At 42.5% G+C, this 19,559-nt stretch overlaps 1 protein-coding gene across 1 annotated transcript; it reads left to right on the top strand.

The window, feature by feature from the left end:
- The first annotated feature begins 9,305 nt into the window (after window positions 1-9,305).
- RBBP7 (RB binding protein 7, chromatin remodeling factor) lies at window positions 9,306-17,457 on the top strand. The gene is made up of 12 exons (XM_059818096.1): window positions 9,306-9,409; window positions 9,726-9,870; window positions 11,767-11,909; window positions 12,391-12,564; window positions 12,878-12,993; window positions 13,610-13,770; window positions 14,166-14,292; window positions 14,386-14,463; window positions 15,028-15,104; window positions 15,554-15,611; window positions 16,402-16,512; window positions 17,328-17,457. Exons 1-12 carry the CDS (start codon window positions 9,394-9,396, stop codon window positions 17,394-17,396), a joined length of 1,275 nt encoding a protein of 424 aa, XP_059674079.1. The 5' UTR covers window positions 9,306-9,393; the 3' UTR covers window positions 17,397-17,457.
- The last annotated feature ends 2,102 nt before the right edge of the window (window positions 17,458-19,559 follow it).

The raw sequence follows: 19,559 nt of genomic DNA, 5'->3' as shown, positions 1-19,559 counted from the left end.
TAATTTATGTCTACACAAGCAAGTAGTACCATGCAATAGGAGTGCATCTGTAGAGTAAAGCAATTGGTTTTGAGGACCTTGGTTCCATGCTAAATGTATTTGTGGGGGTTTTTTAAATTATTTTAGATTATCTCTTGTCTGGTTCTGTATGTCTGACCCCCTCATTGGCAAATGGAAGATATTTCTGATGTAGTTTCACTCAAATGAATCCAATTCATGTGCTTTGTGACCAGTCTGCAGCGTAAACCAATGTGCACTAAGTGGGGGCAATCAGAAGGTTTACTTCAGAAGTTCACTCCTGGTCTAAACTAAAATGCTAATGTTAACCCCAGAAGACTTACAATCAGGGTTCTGGAGCAACTCTTTCGGGAGGTAACCTATATTTAAAAAAAAAAAAAAAAAAGCATTAGCTGAAAAGTTACCTATCCCTTTTTTTTCCTAATTGCTTGTTTCACCTGGGCACAGCTCTCCCGTAAGCATTCACAAAGCCACTTAGTGTCTCTTTCAAATTCTCTTTCTGTATTATCTGTGCTACCAGGGAGGTTGCAACCATGAGAACCAATAATTGTCACCTTGCACAGTCCCATCTTCCTGTATCCAACTGTCTTATTCTCAAAATCTCGGAGGAAGACAGATCTTCAGGTCAATAACTGACATCTTCCTACGGTGTCTGTAGAGTGTTGACAGAATCAGGTGCTGACCTGTAACTGTGGTATGCAGATGTAATGACAACACATAACTAATAACAAAGTCACCCTGGCATCCAATGTACTGCATCTGCATCACTCTTCCAAAAAAGAAACCAGGTTATTCACAGCCTCCTTAACCTCCCATATGCAATGTTTTATAAAGTGAGAGATAGCCAAAAATTACTTCTAACACAGAAATATGTTATCATGTAGTCTGTACTTGTCTCCCTAAGCTTCAGCAAAAACCAGGTTCTTCTTAAGAAAGAGGGCAGAGGTGTTATTTTAACAGTCATCACTGCTCTACTGTTCCCCCAATGTACCTCCCAGCAGAGACTAAAGCAAAAACAGAAAACAATAAAGCCAAACGTTAGCATTCTGGGCATGTGGCTAGAAACCTGAGCTAGGCTTAGCAGTCAGCAGTTCTGATTCCCTAAATTACTTTGGCCAAGTTGCTTAGGCCCTGTTTACATTAGATTTCCAGCTGTATGGAGATATAGTTCAAATATGAAAGCTTAGATTTTTCTAAAGCCCCTAGTGTTAGGGATTTCCTCAGTTGATGGATGCTCAGTCTCAGACACCTTTTAAAGAGGCCTTCTGCAGTATCTCAAATCACAAGATACTTTTAAAATTCAGGTTTTATTTAATTTGATCCAGTTGTACTACCTCTCATCAAAGCAGCAATTTTGTTAAAACCTTTTTCCTTTAAAAAACCTCTTTGAAGAATATTTTAAATGCATGTCAAATAAGGTCTTAATGGTGTCCCATGATACTGGGAGTCCCCGTACTCATATTTAGCTCAGTTGTCTCCCACTGAAGTCCTAGTTACATATCCCATTTATACCAGTAACTAAATAGAAATTTTAAAGCTTTCCTCCCATGCCAGCAAATGAAAGCATGTGAATGGAGTTTTCACCTTCTTTCTTAGTTTCCTTATCTGCAGAAGACAGACAAGTGGCAGAGAGACAATACCACTAGCTGGCTGTTCAGGGAACTGAACACTCCAGACACAGCAGTGAACTAGCAGTAAAGTGCTAACACTATTGACTTGCATGGCCTGTGGTGCAATCTCACAACTGGTACAAACTAATCCGAAACCAGAGCCTGAATGAAGCTGTCCCTGCTCTTGCCCTTGGCCATGTGCTCCCCATCGTACCGGGTTTAAGACCAGGAAGACACGCAGTGAGTATGCTCAACTTGATCATCTGGCTGAAAACCAACTCTGTTAAAAAAAATAAATCAACTAGACTGAGGACCTCATTCAGGTGCCCATTGACCACGTGAATGTTAGTGCTGACACAAGGACAGGGGCAGAAGAGTGGCTACCAAGAGGGGAGATCAGGTCTGTTCCTTTTAGCATTATTATGGCCTTAGATTGGCATGAGCTGCTCATAAAAACATACTCTGAAACTTATCGCAAAATGGCATTAACAGCATGATGAACTTTGAACTGGGCCACAGGGAATGTAAGACAGAGTGCTAATTGCAGAACATGTTCAAGTACAGGTCTGACCTGACAGGGCAGTGCGGCTATCTTTTCCCCCATTTCTGAACACGTGGCTATGCCAGTTTAGCTGCAGACACCACTGGGTGTAACTAGCGCAAAGAGCAGCAAAGTTTATTTGCTGGATACTCCTAAGATGCTCGGGTACCCACCAGTTTTAGAACTGACTACAGAAATGTAAGCAGGCACCAACCTGGTCTCAGCAGATCTTCTCTCTGCCTGTTCCTTCTTCCCTTATATGATGTCCCTTACACACTGGGAATCCATAGTCAATCTGGCCCCAGCCTCTGCCTCCCAAAGTAAAAAACTGTACGGCCATCTGACATAACACCTATCCATTACTACACACTCTGTGCAGTACTGTGGTTCTCAGTATTCAAAACACTTGGGAAGAAGAGAGGATATAAAATTCAAGATCCCTCGAGCTTCTGAATACTGCACCTGAGGGTGATCTGCCATAATGACTGAGTAAATCAAACAGAACAAATAAAAATCTTTATTACCACAGAAACTGATCAGTGAGCTAAAACAGCTTGGCATGGTTCCTGTCTCAGTGGATTCACCTCTGAGATATCCAGAACCTTGAAGATAATGCTGTTATTAATTGCTTCAAGTCTCAAAAGAATAAGAGTGAAGAACAAAGAAAGAAACCATATGGTGACCTCAGAGAAGTCTCTGAAAAAGAAGGCTGGGCAGCTCAGGTGGGGAGAGACATTCCCAAAGATTAGAAAGTAAAAGCAGAGATCACATTCCTGCACTGAATACTTGTAGAGGCTTTTAAGCCCTAGAGTGGAAGATGAAGAGGAAATGGATTATAAAAAACATCTCCCTTTCACCTTCTTTGGCACAGAAGGCTTAGACTTTCCTGTGCTTCACGATGCTTCAGCACATTGTTGAGAGCAGCAGTTTGCCTCAAGTCCTTTACATATAACTGAAAACAGCAGCTTCTGGATTACAGTCTCCTCTGATTACAATCTCCTCTGATTCCTGTGACCCAGACACAGGTTTGGAACTACCCTGTTCCTGCTCCCCAGGTTCCTCCGAGATCACAAGGTGGGAGGCCAGGGCAACAAGCAACGAGGAACTCCACTGAGCCAAATGCTGAAAGCTTCAGAAGTCAGATGTGTCCTTCCATTTTACTGAAAATCCCCCTGTTGGCAGTCATTTAAGCATTTATACTTTTAGGAAAATAGATTGTTTGTTGTACAAATTTGCACATCTGTTACTTCTATCAAAATGCCAAAGTATTTTCTGTCGAGCAAAATATTCTCTGCCATTTCTTTTAATATCCCTACAGGTCTGCGAACTCCACATATGGGCAATAGTCTGTCCAGGCCAGTAGGCTGCAGATCTACAGCAGACTATAGAATGAAAGTACATCTGACGTCCTCTTGGAAATGTATAGCATGCAAACCAGCACATACTGCAGCACCGTTTCATAAGATGACCTGTTAAAAACTACTCACATATTCCCCTGCACCTCAGTAATTCCACCAATTCCACTACTCTGTGCAAAATTAATAAAAGTGTACCAAGCCAGTTAGGTAAATGTCGATATCTATGTCTCAAATAATTTACTTGCCATTCTATATGGAATTATTAAAAAAAATGCATAGAAAATGCTAAGCAAATGCTGCAGAGCACAGAATTAGCCCAGCAAGCCTGGGTGTTAAGGGAATCCTGCCATGCCCATGGCAAGCAACAAAAAACTGTTCAGCAGGGTTGGATTTATTAGTCTGGGCTTAGTGCAGTGTCAATTTTATTTTGGGAGGGGAAGGGGGGGCTTGTTATATGAGAACAAGCTTCGTTTGTACATTCCAACATAAACATATTCTACATCAAAGGTAAAACACTGTATATTCCTGAATACTGAAGGAATGCACAAGACTGCCATAGGATTCCTTCTCATTTGCAGCATGAATACAATCTACAATGGTTAGCTGAAAGTGTGACAAATGGTGCTAGTTATCCAAAACATGCAGATCATGAGTTCCCACTACAGCATCCCAATAGTGGGAACAATCCCACCTAGAAGGTGCAAGAGGAGCATTTGTCTGCAATGTTGGATACAATCCGAGTGAGTCATGCCTTCCCATAAGTACTGACATTCCTACAAATGTACTTTATTTGCTGCTAAAGCGAAAGCTATCATTTACACATGGCTATGCAGCATACATATGTTGTGTTATCAGGATAAAACACAGCCAAGCCTATTTAGAAGTGAACCGCCAAAGACATGCTGTCATTAGACAAATACCAAACCGCATGTCACAGAGAACAAGAAAGTCCAAGACACTGCTACACTGCTACAGCTCAAGATTTTCTGTGACACCAGGGTATTGGTTAGGTGTGATCTGTACTGGGGAGATAATAATTGCTGGATAAATACAAAGACATATTGCATGAGTGGTGGGAAAAATAAACACGGTCACATTTCAAGAAATTCTGAATGGATGTTTTCATCAATTAACTGAGGTGTGCTTTTCTTATCTGCATGTTTGATGAAAATGATGCTTTATTTCAAACAGGCTACTGAGACTATGCAGTAACAGCTAATATATTAGAGAATAATAAATGCTGAGGCTGCTACTTTACTTTTCCAACGGGCAATTTTGAGTTTTTGTGCAAACTTGATTTTCTTTAAACAATTTTCTGATCGAGATGGTCATTCACAGGAATACCTACACCTCCTGACTGAGTTGTGCTCTGAACATCCATCAGCTCTGCTTAATGTGTAAGAGACATAAGCATCAGCAAGCCAGCTAATTCTTTGCAGAGTAATAAATCAGCATACATGTCTTCACGCTGAAAATTTGTAAGTGCATATAATTCTTCATAAGTGTATCTGGCAATTTGAAGCACAATGCAGCACATACAACTGAGGATGCAGGAGACATTTTTTTTACTGACATAAAAATGCAATATTTCATGCTTAGGTTTGAAGGAAGTATAGCTTAATAAAACAAAGCTTATGATTCAAGTCATTCTTTTACTTCAAAACTAATTTATCGTATATTTTACACGTACTGCAAGTGATGAACAATGGCCTTGGATAATTACTTTCCTTACAAAGTGTGGGAATAAAAGGATATGTTTTAGATGTGTGGTCACAGATATGACCATGCTGATGAATTGCAAATAACCAACCTAAGAGTCGATGATGTGCCTTCTTTGATAGCTGTACTGTTTATAAAATTGTCTTTTCCACGACAATCTCAATGGGAGAAAAGCACTTAATAATAGTATTTTTGGTGTGTGGATTTAAATTAAAGGAAAGTGTAGCTGTGTGCAAGTATAATTGCTAACAAGGAGAAGAGAACTGTGCTGGTCACTTACCAACTATTTTGATATATAGGCATCGCAGGTTTTGTTCACCAAAGCTAGTACTAGTCCTGGCAGACCATTAGAATCCAACTCAATTTGCAGATCCTAAACAGAGTCTGCAAAAATTTGTGGAGGGTCAGGAAGCAATTCCTCTTTTCACTTACAGTTCAGCCGAGCCCTACATGACATCATTGAAGGACAATTTTGTTTATTGTTTTCCAAAACTAATTCACATTTTCTCCATCATATACCAGGTAAACTGTGGCAACAAATACTGCTGTTTACAGCAAAAGGCACAAACAGCACCCTCCCAAATGCTCATGCAGACTTGATCTTGCAAGGGGCCATGTAATCACCCTTCAGTCAGAGCTAACAGAGGTCACTTAAAGCCAGGAAGCCTGACAAGAGATTTCCTTTATCCAGTAACTGAACTTTAAGTGATCAACGCTCTGTAACAACACACAGACTCTGAAAGGTTCAGTCTTTACTCTCCAACATTTTAGGACGGCCTCAGCACTTCATAGGAGTAGACATATAGTTGGCAGCAAATACCAAAACAACTAGTAAGCATTGCCAAAGGCAAACTGGTAACACATCTTGTATGATCAAGGTTCTGTGTTTGTGTTAACACACGCACTTGTGCACTCCTACGTAGCAGATTATTGTACAGCTTCCAATTAACTTAACAAGATTCCCGTTTTGAGTAAGCAAGCCATGCATAGCTTTAATTCCAGTTTGTGCAGGTTTAAGGGGAAAATTAATATATAGTTATTTAACTTCTTCACCAAAAGATTTCCATTTTTCAACACTCTGGCCAAAAAAGCAATGGTTCATTAGGGAAGGCTTCCTGTTTGAGGAGCTGGCTGCCCACCCCAGCCTTCTTCCCCGATTCCCATGCTACAACCTTCGGCTGCTATTACCAGCTTCTGACACTCCAGCCTCTCCCAGACATAAACATTTTCCATAACTGGATTCCTTGTTTGAAAAACTGGAGTCCAGACCATAGAAGGCTCAGCCCAGAAAGAGTGTCCTCACAGAGGGAGATTAAAAAACACCGGCTCTTATTTGGCTGTGTGTTCCCCTCTCTCCTACCACTATCTCTAGCTGAGCACAGTGAGCTCCACTACAGAGCTAATTTCCTCCCCTTCTGGGACTCAAGGCATATGAGCCTTACTGATACAGGATTCATCTCCCCAAGTTAAACACAGGGGCAAGAATTCATCTTAAGACTCTAAGTCACAACATGGTAAGAAAAACCATGCAATTTGGAGGCAAAAGATTCCTTTGACTCTTTAGGGGGATTTGGGAGAATCTAACCTGATTCCTAACTGCCTCTATTTCCATTATTCTGCTGGAAAGTGTTATTAGCTGCCTGGTTAAGGCATCTACCCTGGTTAAGGCTGTTACTTGTGGCAAGCACTGTTTAAGCAGTTAAATTAAATGGTCTTTTCGTTAGTGATAGCCGAAACAGAGGTGAACGGAAAGGCTGAGCGAGTGTGGTAGCAACACCATACGTTCAATTTGTATGTGACTGCTTAAAAGAAGCTGTGTCACTCGCCACAGTAGTCAGACAAAACTACTGACCCTATTAGCCAACAATAGGATTTAAAACTCTTGTAAGACTGACTGATACTACGTGACTGAGGATTCAATAATGCAGTTCAGTGTCTTCCATGCCCTAACTGCAACTAATGAATAGTTCCAACAGTCATTTCTCCCACAAAATTAAACAACATTGTTATCTTCAGCACCGTTGCCGAAAAAAAGTAACCATCTGTGGCCTTTGTAACCATTTTTACTTACATTTTTCTAGTTGTAAAGTGGGCTTAATATCTAAGTTTGTAATATAATTTAGGGTTTATTAGTTAAGACATACGAAATACAGGTCAACTGCCATTCTTTGCTGCTAAATCTAAGTTTGTTTTAATTGCAGACAGGCCACCTGGTAGCTGCTGGTTCTCCAAGAAATTTCCATCTTTCTGCCAAAGCCCAGAAACCTCTATATACCACAGAGCACAGATCAGAGAAACATGCTGTGGTGATGAGAGCCTCCGCAGCTCCTGCGCCAGGAGCTGAGCGGTGCCCTGCACTGCGCAGCTTGCTCCGTGGCCGGTGGTCGGCTGCAGCACCATGCACCCCCGATCCCCCTGGCCCCTCTGGGTTCCCCAAAGTCTCCTGGGTGTAGCTGCCTCTGCTTGTTTCCACGAGGCTAATCTCTAGTCTTCATTCGTGCTGGCATCATTTTTTAACTGATGTTAAAGATGTCGGCTGTTCTTTTCTCTTTCAATGGCTAAATTATTGTAATTTGATTGGTGGCAATGGAGATCTTGCATTTTGTATTTTGGATACTTCTGCAGAAAAAGTAATTTGTTCTCATTTCCCTCTTGTTGACTACACTGTCCCTCCTTTCTGAATGTACCCTGGGTTCTGTTCATGAAAACTAATGAATGATTTAAGTAAAACTACTCCTGTTTCCCAGTTTCTACTTCCAGCGTGCAATGACTGATGCCCTATTTGATAAATCTGCCTTAGAGCAGCACTAAGGATAGGTTAAAGAGGAGGGCCAGAAGAATATTTTTGTTCTTCACCCACTCCTAAGTGTTTGGGGGATTTTATTTAACACCTCTAGAATTTTGAATTTTTATTTTATCCCTCTGCGAGGAAGACGAGTGTGAATGATACTCATGGACAGCCTTTTGGCACTCTGATCTTCCACAGCAGTACCGACGGGAGTGCTTCCCAGTTTGGCTTTTGGCGGCACCGTATTTGTGGCACCACCGCCTCTGTTATTACCGGGGCGGGGAGGAGCACCAGTGCTCTCTGCGGCGAGCGTGCCTGCCGCCGGCGACACCGTGTGGCCAGGGGGTACGGTCCAAGCAGAGAAACTAGTTATTAAGCCCGCTGTGGTGTGCGTGGCTCCGCACAGCCTGTGTAGCGGCCGCTCAGCGGCAATGACGCCCTCCTGCTAAGCCAGGATTTTGGGGCAACGGCAAAATTTTGGTGAGCACGTCTCGCTCATCAAACCCGTAAGTCTAAAGCAAATCCCACGCCTGCGCCTCTGCCGTACGAGCTGAGCTTCCTCCCGGTGCTGTGAGGCAGCTTCTGGAACGGGCGGGCTGGTTGCTCCGTAGCGCCCTTGAACCGGGGCGAAAGCAGCAGGAGGCCCGTTTGCCAGCTCCCACTGCGGTACCCTCGGCGGAGCTGCTTTACCTACAGCCCCACCTCGCGGCAACAGCGCGGCCAGGCCGGCCTGCCTTCCCCCCGCCCGCAAACCGCCCGCGTCTCCGGCCGCCTGGCTCCTCCTCGCCCCCTCCGCTCCGCCCCACCCCATAATCCCAGGGCAGCCGCACAGACGCACCCGGGTATAGCGTCAGCCCCCTCAGGGCCGAGTCCCGGCGCTCTCGGGGCAGGGAAGGCCCCGCTGCACCGGCCACCTCCCCAGTACCTCCCGCTCCCCGCCCGCCAGCGCGGTGAGGGGGCTCCCGCGCGCTCCCGGCCGTGAGGGCGGCCCGGCCCGGCCCCGCCCCGCGTGGGCTAGCGCGCGCCAGCGCCTGATTGGAGCGCTCCGGCCGCCCCGCGCGCGCGCGCGCCCTCGCGGCCCTTCCGCCCACTGCATTGGCTGCCGCTGTGGGCGGTGGTGCGGCGGGCTCGCTGGTGGCGCATGTGCGGTGGCGCGAGGCGCGGGTTGGAAGTCGGCAAGCCCGCGCGCTCTGCGGCGGCGGCGGCGTTGGGACCTTCGGGGCCCTCACCGGCGGCCCTCGCTCCCGCCCTCCTCCTCTCCCCCTCTCCCCCTCTCCCCCTCTCCCCCTTCGGCGCCGTTAGCTGTTGCTTCCTGCGCTGCGTCTTGCCTGTGCGCGCACGCGCGTACCCACACCCAAAATGGCGAGCAAGGAAGGTAGGAGACCCCCTCCTCCCTCTCCCCGGCTGGGCGATGGGGTGAGGACGCGTGTGCCGGGGGGGCGCGGGTGGTGTGGCGGGGCTGAGGCGCTCCGGGCTGCTTCTCCGAGGAGCTGCCGACGGCGAGGTAGCGGGGGTGGGGCGGTTGCAGATGTCCTCCCGCCGGCCGTCTCAGGGCGCTTCGGGACCCCCTCTTCTACCCCGCCGCCTCCCTGGTGTAGCCCCGGCCCGTGGCTGTGCCTGTCCCGCCTCCGCGCCCCGGTTCAGCGGCGGCAGGCGCCGAGCCCCTGGTTCATCTCCCTCCCTTCCCACAGTGCTGGAGGACACGGTGGAGGAGCGCGTCATCAGCGAGGAGTACAAGATCTGGAAGAAAAACACCCCCTTCTTGTACGACCTGGTGATGACACACGCTCTGGAGTGGCCCAGCCTTACCGTGCAGTGGTTGCCTGATGTGACCAGGTGAGAGAAGGGAGGGGAGGCCTCCAAGGTGCCAGGCACAGGGCTCAGCTGCCGATTTGCTTAGTTTGCGAAGCAGGAGCTGAGGCTGTGTGCAGTTGCTTGTTTCACTGCTCTTTCTGTTTCTGCTAACCATGTCTGCTAAGTAACTTCAGGATGAAAAACATGCAAGCTGAGTATGACTTGGATTAGACTCCTCTTTGTGAGCTTGTAACACTTTATTTTGCTTACAACTTTAAAAATGTTTTGGGTATGCAGAAGCTTTGATGAGAAGATGTCAAGAGGTGTGAGGAGAGAAATCTTTCTCAATTTACTGATATATGAGACCTAATACTCTTCTATAGTTAATTCTGATCAGAGAAATCTATGTACTAAATTAGCTTTTTATTAAAGACTGTTTTTCCTCATGTTCACTACAGATTACTATTCTGTAGAAGCTATAGTATCTGTTTCCATTTTTTTTTGTTTTAAGTCTGTACTTATTTGAGAGGATATTGTTCTAAGACTGGTGCTTCGCGGCCTGGTTCTGTCCCTGGCTTGCTGTTGACTTCACATATTTTAATTTTCCCGTTATTCCACCTCTCCCTGAAACTTGTGGGCTCACTGGTTAATTTTGGAGATGGGGATAGATTCTGTTCATGCGTCAGCTACTGTAGAACTTAAATTGCCACAGTAGCCACTCAGGGCTCCGTTGTGGTAGTGGACAAGGACCGGGTCCCTCATGTTGTTGTAAACTGGATACAGCTAGGTTTTAAAATATCTTATGTGTAAAATTCATGCAATAATCAGAGGATGGTCTCTTCCCTCTTTAATTCATATGTGATGTTATACTGGGTGGTTAGACGGTCACTTAGTTCTGTATACCAGAATGTTTGGAGAGGATATTGAGAGATGTGAGCTAATTAGTCATGGCATGGAGAAAATGAAGTGGGGATGTGAGGGTGTGGAGCCCTTATGAGGAACACTTCTGCTTGCCTCGTATTTTGCAGATTGACTTAATATTCAGTTTAAAACCTGGTATTTCCAATTATCCAGTGTCAAAATATGTAAGCCATTTAAGGCAAGGACTGTCTCTTTGTATGGCACCTGGCGTGATGGGACACCTGTTCCTGATGCAAGTAAGTGTGTGTGCATTGTGTGTGTTTTGTTTTGTATTTTTCTTTCCTCCTCAGAATGTACGATGATGCCTTGGAAGTGGTGTAGTAATACCTACAGTGGTTTATGATTGCCCAAATGATTCCTGTTTGCCTGGATTCAGGCAGTGTAGTTTATTGCTCTCAAGAATGCAAAAGTTGCTTGGTTTTGACTGTTCAAATTTTTTGTTTCAGAGATAAATGGCACTGTCCATCCAGCGTTTCGCTTATTACTAAATGTTGCATTTAACCACCAGAAGAGAAATTTGCTTCTAGTTAGCTAGGATTCATGCAGTGTTTAAAAATGAGCTCCTGAAATAAAATAGTAACTGGTAAAAGCTTCTAAGAGAACTAACTAAAATAGGTTGCCACTTGTCCTCAGTACTTGTGTTTTGTAGAAAGTAGTATTGATTGTTTTCTAAATCAATATTGTGCAACTGCTAGGGGAATTAAAGACAGAAGTAGGTATTAGTGTTACCTTTAACTACTGTGCAAATTGTAATTATCCCTTTCAAGTCATAGTGGCAATGTTTACTGACCTGTATTGTCACTCTAGCCTTGATGGTTGTATCTTTGGCTTGCTTATGTCAGAGTCTAGTTCACTTTATTGCACAAGTCTCTTGTGACAAAGGAAAAGATCTCTTATGTGAGTCTCTCTTTTCTAGCTCCCTGAAGAACTTTGGACCTTCAGTGTTATTGATGCTAACTATCAAACTTATGGAACTGAGCACATAATTTTATTCCATGCATTTATTATTCTAAACAGGCCAGAAGGAAAGGATTATGCTCTACACTGGCTGGTTTTGGGAACACACACGTCCGATGAACAGAACCACCTGGTTGTTGCAAGAGTCCAGATTCCCAATGATGATCAGTTCGATGCTTCGCAATATGACAGTGAGAAAGGAGGTGGGCATGCGTTGCATTCTTAGATTACGTTTTAGCAGTAGCATTACTAATTGTTCTGTCTAACGGTATTCTAACTTTCTGTTAAATACTAAAGCTGACATATACTTATCAGTTCACACTAATTCTAGATCATTAATTGTGACTAAAAAAAGGAAACTTCTTACTTCAGAAGAACTTGGGTAACATTATGACATACAGTCCCTACTAGCATTTCTACCAGCTCTGTCAGTTGTGGTGAAAACTGATACACATCTACCTCAAGTAGAGACTAAAGCTCTGAAAGAGTTTGTATCATAGAGGTTTCAAAATTTCTAAAGCGTTAATGCTGTTGTGTCACATGGTGCTAGTCTTTCCTAGGTTTTACTGTATTACGGTAAAATGCTTACCACTGTTTCTTGGAGTGGGGGAAATAGCATGAAATGCTGTTTCACCCATTTAAAATGGTTGATGTGATAAACTGACCTCTTTCTGGCAAACGTAGAGTTTGGTGGCTTTGGATCTGTGACTGGCAAAATTGAAACGGAGATTAAAATTAACCATGAAGGTGAAGTAAACCGTGCTCGTTACATGCCGCAGAATCCCTGCATCATTGCTACAAAAACACCATCTGCTGATGTGTTGGTATTTGACTACACTAAACATCCTTCAAAACCAGGTGGGTCAGACTCCTTGAAGTTAAGCAAAATGCCCCTTGTCATTAAGGGGTGGTAAACTTGTATTTAACTGTAATTGGGAGGAGATGTGATGGGCTCTGGAATCCGAATAAGAAGGCCCATGCCTTTGGTGACTTTAACTGCGTGGTTATGCTCAATATCATACAAGAATCTTGATAGAAGCAGCATTCTCCTAAGAGGCTGGTTTATAAAACATGATTATTGCAATGGAAACAAAGTTCTTAGGTGATAATGATGCTCTTATGGATTGATGTGCAAGATGAAGCTAAATGGAAGGAATTTCCTCTCTTTCAGACCCAAGTGGAGAGTGTAATCCTGACCTTAGATTAAGAGGGCACCAGAAGGAAGGCTATGGCTTATCATGGAACTCAAATTTGAGTGGACATCTTCTCAGTGCATCAGATGATCATGTAAAAAACACATCTTTTCCCCTATTTAAAAACCAAAACATAACAAGAAAAAGCCCCAACCAACCAAACCCTCCTAATTTATGCTGTAATAGATAATCAGAGGAAAAACTGGGTTAGTGTAGCTGTATATTGTTATGTGGGGAAGCTCTCACATACTGTAATTATATTTCTAGAGGCTGTCAGTTGACTTTAGGCCATAATCAACAACCAGTTCTTCATAACGTTCCTGATGAAGTAAGAACAGAATGTTTTTATAGTTGTCTGCTGGAAGAAATTGTTGTGTAACAACCCTTTAAACTGGCTTTGGTCTGAGACCATAAATTAGTAAGACTCTCAAAGATCAGTTGAACTAATAGCTTATAAATTTCTTTGTGGGCTTTAAAAGTGTAAAATTGCTTTTGTGACATTGTAAGTAATCCTTGGGCCTTGAATTTGCAGAAAACTGCTTGATAACTTAGCTCACTTCTGACTTATGGGTTATTAAGTGTTCCTTTTCAAAAACAAAGAACTGTATCAGGAGTGTCATCTCTCTGTTTATATGTAGAATGTGATTATTTATTTGAAAGATAATACAGTCAGAGTCCACGTAACAATAGAATATGACTCTTATTTACAGACTGTGTGTTTATGGGATATAAGTGCTGGACCAAAAGAAGGCAAAATTGTTGATGCGAAAGCAATCTTTACTGGGCACTCTGCAGTAGTAGAAGATGTGGCATGGCATCTGCTCCATGAATCTCTGTTTGGATCCGTGGCGGATGATCAGAAGCTTATGATGTAAGTTGGGGTTAAGTGGTTTCTGGATAGTGCCTGCGGTGTCCAGACCACTTGGATAAAAAAATCTGAATTCTGTAATAATCTCATGTAGCTCTTTAGTGCAATCAACTATAGTAATGCTGCAGAGGCGCTGTCATCTGCATGTTATTTACTGTGTTCACATCAATTGAAAATAGGATGTAACTAATATGTATGTCAGCTTCCTGGTGCGAACTGCTCGTGTACAACAGACACAAAATACTGAAAGCTTATGGAATAAAAGCTGTAGCTTCAGACTTAGTAATAATGTAGTCTCTGAAACTAATGTGTGGTGTAGTGAAAAAGAGCCTCCTGTAAAAACTTATGTTTGTTCACTCTTGCTCTCTCCTCCTTCCCCAAATGCTTCATTGCAACAGTTGGGACACAAGATCTAATACCACATCCAAGCCAAGTCATTCTGTAGATGCTCATACAGCCGAGGTCAACTGTCTGTCCTTCAATCCTTACAGCGAGTTCATTCTAGCAACTGGTTCTGCTGACAAGGTTTCTACTTATGTATACTTCAAATTGTTAAGTATTCTGGATGATAGTTCTTTAGCCATTATAGTGAAAACAATTTCTTGTTAATTCTTCCAGACAGTGGCTTTATGGGATCTTCGAAACTTAAAATTGAAACTCCATTCTTTTGAGTCTCATAAAGATGAAATTTTTCAGGTGGGTAAAACTTCTCTCACAAGCTGTAGAAAATACCAGAAGAGTACTGACTTGGACAAGAACATGTAGATTTTCATACAGTGACCAACCACAACATTAAATAGTGAATTTTGGTTCAACAAATACAGACAGCACGTAATAGTTTCTTTCTGCCTTTCCCCACTTGACTCCAAAGCAAGTAGTCAACTTACTGCTAAAAAGATACTAGGAGTTTGCAAGTACTTTCAGTACAGGTAGAAGGTTTCTCTAAAATGTCCTGCTGTAGAGAGGATTTGGGTTCAAATGTAATACTGTGAACTCTGCCTATTTAGTAGGTGCAAGTAACAGTGAATTTTAGACAATTGAATTTCATGATATGGTAAATCTGTAACAGTGGAATAATGTTAGCTGCTCAATTTGAGAAATCTTAACACTTTAAAGCACTCTATTTGAGCTATAGGATATCTTTTGTGCTGGAAGAAATTACTGAGTATAGTTGTTGAAAATTGGTGGCCTGGTGATGGTTATTCAGGATATACTTCAGAAATCGGTAACTGCTTCAGTCAAGTTGTTTTCTTTCAATAGGTTCACTGGTCTCCTCATAATGAAACAATTCTTGCTTCAAGTGGTACTGATCGTCGGCTTAATGTATGGGATCTAAGGTGAAGAGCAATTCCTTTCTTTTAGTATATATTAACAGATGGTAGGGGAAAAAAATGCTGCAGACCCGCTTTATTTGGTAGACTTGATTTGTGCTGTTCTCTAGCCTTGCTTGCTTAGCTCGGACCTGGTCTTTTTGGTATACAGCAGAAGCAGCACAGTACTTCTAATGTTACTTCTCTGTAAGGATTTCTTGCTGATAGAATTGTTTTCTGTTGTCTTTAGTAATAAGTGATTTCTGCCTCCATGTGCTTCACAAGTTAGATTCTATTTCAGTAATGATAATGCCAAACAGTTGATGTTTTATACCTGAGGCTTATAGTTATTTGACAGTGAGGAAAAATTAATAGCAAAAGCAAGTACTGGAAACAAAGGCTAGGAACTGTTAAGTTGAGCTGATATAGGATGCAATTTTCATTATTAATAAAAAGTATAAACTACTTTTTTACAGTAAAATCGGAGAAGAGCAGTCTGCAGAGGATGCAGAAGATGGGCCTCCTGAGCTGCTGGTATGCTTTTGTTCAGGTTTCAATCTGCTGACATGCTGCATGGCAGTATGATGCCTTACGACTGTGCTACTAAAACTGCAGCAGTTCTTAAGTCTTTTCAGCTCCACAGTTTTCAATCCATTGCCCTAACTTGCAGTAGGCTTCCTTTGTTCAATTCTGAAGGCAGTGATTTTCTTCAAAGCTGTCCTGGACATGATTTACACATCTTTACTGTTGAACATGTTTACAGTTCGGCCATGTGCTTGTCGGTACTCTTTTATAACTAAATGTGTGTAAAGCGAAGGCCTCACCTCAAATCATTTATCTTGCATTAGACCAGTTAGGTCCCATATAGCTAACCTTACTGATGTACAAAGGCTTATGTTTTGTTTTGCTTTCTTAGGAAACAAACAATTAAAAATGCTTATAGTTTGGTTTTCCCATTTCCTGTGTAACTGTGTAAGTGCTCATATAATTAGATGAGGTAATGGATATAAAATATGGCTGGATTTCACAGCCCAACCTCGTGTGAAGTAGCACCATTTTGAGCATGTCAGTCAGTTGTTGCTGTAATAATATGAACTGTCATCTTTAATGCTGTCTCAGCAATTGCATCCCTGTCCATAATCAATAAATACAATGCTCTGTTTCACGCACACCTTCATTACATCTGTATTGTGAATCTCTAGTAGCAAGCTTTTCTTCTTTGTGTGGTCATCAGCATGATGAATTTAGCTAGTGAATCTTGGGTTTTAACAGATTTCTCTCTAGAGATGAAATGGCTCACTGAAGCATGTGGTTTTTTTAACAGTTTATTCATGGAGGACACACTGCCAAAATTTCAGACTTCAGCTGGAATCCTAACGAGCCTTGGGTAATCTGTTCTGTATCGGAGGACAACATAATGCAGATATGGCAAATGGTGAGTGTCACAACAGCTCTTGAGTTGTTCTGAAGCTTGTTGCATAAATGAAATTGGAATGGCTTTTTGTTCTTAGGCAGCTTGTACCTTCAGTGACTGAAAGTAGTCTATCCCCTGTACTACTTACACTGTTTGACTGGAGAGTAAGACTTGCAAAAGAAAACAAAGACTAAAACAACCTGAATAAATGCAATTGCTAGCTAATTCTTGACTCCAAGTCTTAGGTGCTAGTTAATATTAAGAATAAATGTGGCAGTTGTGAACTTATATCCAATACTAGCCAAGACTTACCCTTTCCCCTGCTCCTCCGCATGTTGACTGTGGAGTAAGATGCCTTTTAACTCTCCAGTTAGTTCATATTATTTTACATTACAGGAATTTGATCAGTTATCTTGTAAATATGCAGTAAAGTCACATGGGAATAATTTAAGGTAAAAGAAAGGTAACAGGCTTAAATGTGCATCACAGGTCAGGTTTTTGGGTTTTTTATACTCGTTCTTTAACTGTTTTGTGTGTTCGGACTGAGGTTGTAATAAGTCCGAATAAAATGTTCATGGTAAAGCTAATGGTTAAGTGGCTAATGCTTATGCTGCTGAAATAAAACAATGCAAGAAGACAACTGCCGAAGTCTAGCCACTGTGTGCACATGCCTAAATTTGGCTGCCCTTTAAGAAAAGGCAGGGAGAAGGTCCCTTTAAGGACAGGATAATGTCTGTACCTTCTTGGTATTATCATGTGTTTTCTATATAAAGTGTAGAAGATTGTTCAAAAACAATTGTGTCTACCATTTGTAATGTAATATTTTGTATCTTTAGGCAGAAAACATTTACAATGATGAAGAACCAGATATAGCAGCAGCCGAACTGGAGGGTCAAGGAACGTAACTTTTCTTCCTTAAGGAAATATTGGGTGTGACATAGTAATATAATTTGACTACTATATACATTATAAAAAAAAAAAAGCCCCTAAAAAAAAAAAAAAAAAAGGAAAAAACCCCACAACAATGAAAAAAAACCCCAAAACAACCCAAAAAAACCAAGCACTGGGCAGAAGCATTACATCAAAACGAGACTATTCTTAATCGGGCACAAAAAACTTGTATAGTTAAGTTGTCATGGGATACCCTTGGTTATTTGGGCACTTTGAGCTATTGTATACTGTACAGCAATTAGCTTTTAGAGAAAATAAAAATTACTTAATACCTATGTCTATATTTTTAAACAAACTTAGTGGGTTCCTGTAAATAAAACAGTCAAATCCTCACTCTTCCCACACAGAAAGTGCGCAAAAAAAAATTTGTTGATATGTAAAAAGAGCTTTTCACTTTTACACAACACTTTTGGATTGGCTTTGCATAAATAAATTTTATTAAATAAAATATTTGGTGTGTTTAATGTCCATTGACATAAGGTGAATGCCTTCTTGCCTGAATATAATTTAATTCCTGCATGGTAAATAGAGATATGTAGTTCTTACTTTATAACTTATCCCACAATTAAAGGTCTGGGGAGATGAGAGTTGTCTTGATGTTAAAAATTTGGAATAGGTAACTTGGATTCTTCACAAACAATTGGTATAGAAAGAGGTTTTGGGAATACATGGGGATGACCAGCAGACTCAAGTAACTGTTGAGTTGGGTTTTCGTTTTGAGTGGGTGGGGTTTGGGTGTTGTTTTTTGTGGGTTTTTTTTGGAGTGGTGGTGGAAGCACTGTCCTTTAACATTTTCTTCTCTTAGGTGCTAAGATGGCAATGTGGTCTCAGTGAATTGGTATCACCTGTGTTTAGTAAGAGCCCTCCTGTAGCTTTTTGTGATTACAATGATGTGAGGCAATCAGGCAGGTGTCTAATATTAGTTCAGATATTAATGTATTTAAGACAAACATACAGTTTGCTTTTAAACCTCTGGCTGACTGAAAAGCTGGAGAATTTGGACCATGTAGAAGTAAAGTATCTCTGTATTTATCATGGTTCTACAGATAAGTTATGGATCACCTTAGCAGCTGTCAGTCAGACAAATCTAAGTTGGTGTCTAACTTGAGTTTAAAGCTTTTAGTTACCTAAGACAGGCCTCAATTAAATGAAGCATTGGTTGTCCTGATCATTCTGCTGAAACTCAAAAAAATAGAAGACTTTGGTGACTGTGCAAAGCATTTGACACTGTCTTGCACAACATCCTTGTCTCTAAATTGGAGAGACATGGATTTGATGGATGGACCACTTGGTAGATAAGGAATTAGCTGGATCATCACACTCAAAGAGTTGTGGTCAATGCCTCCAAGTCCAAGTGGCAACCAGTGACGAGTAGCGTTCCTCAGGTGTCGCTATTGGGACCGATGCTGTTTAACATCTTTTGTCGGTGACATGGACAGTGGGATTGAGTGCACCGTCAGCAAGTTTGCTGATGACACCAAGCTGTGTGGAGAGGTCGACACGCTGGAGAGAAGGGATGCCATCCAGAGGGGCCTTGACAGGCTCGAGAGGTGGACCCATGCAAAACTCATGAAGTTCAACAAGGCCAAGGGCAAGGTCCTGCACCTGGGTTGGGGCAATCCCAAGCACAAATACAGGCTGGGCAGAGAATGGATTGAGAGCAGCCCTGAGGAGAAGGACTTAGGTGTGTTAGTTGACAAGAAGCTCAATATGAGCCGGCAATGGGCACTTGCAGCCCAGAAAGCCAGCTGTATCCTGGGCTGCATCAAAAGAAGCATGACCAGCAGGTCAAGGGAGGTGATTTCTGCCCCTCTACTCTGCTCTTGTTAGACCCCACCTGGAATACTGCACCCAGCTCTGGGGCCCCCAACATAAGGACATGGACCTGTTGGAGCGAGTTGAGAGGAGGGCCATGAAGATGATCAGAGGGCTGGAGCACCTCTCCTATGAAGACAGGCTGAGACAGTTGGGGTTGTTCAGCCTGCAGAAGAGAAGGCTCTGGGGAGACCTTACAGCAGCCTTCCAGTATCTGAAGGGGGCCTACAAGAGAGCTGGAGAGGGACTTTTTACAAGGGCATGTAGTGATAGGAAACAAGGGGTAATGGCTTTAAACTGAA

Source organism: Gavia stellata, chromosome 1 (genome assembly GCF_030936135.1).
Source record: "Gavia stellata isolate bGavSte3 chromosome 1, bGavSte3.hap2, whole genome shotgun sequence".
NCBI lineage: Eukaryota > Metazoa > Chordata > Aves > Gaviiformes > Gaviidae > Gavia > Gavia stellata.
The sequence above is the reverse complement of the archived record's forward strand: the minus strand, read 5'-3'. Positions and strand labels throughout refer to the sequence as shown.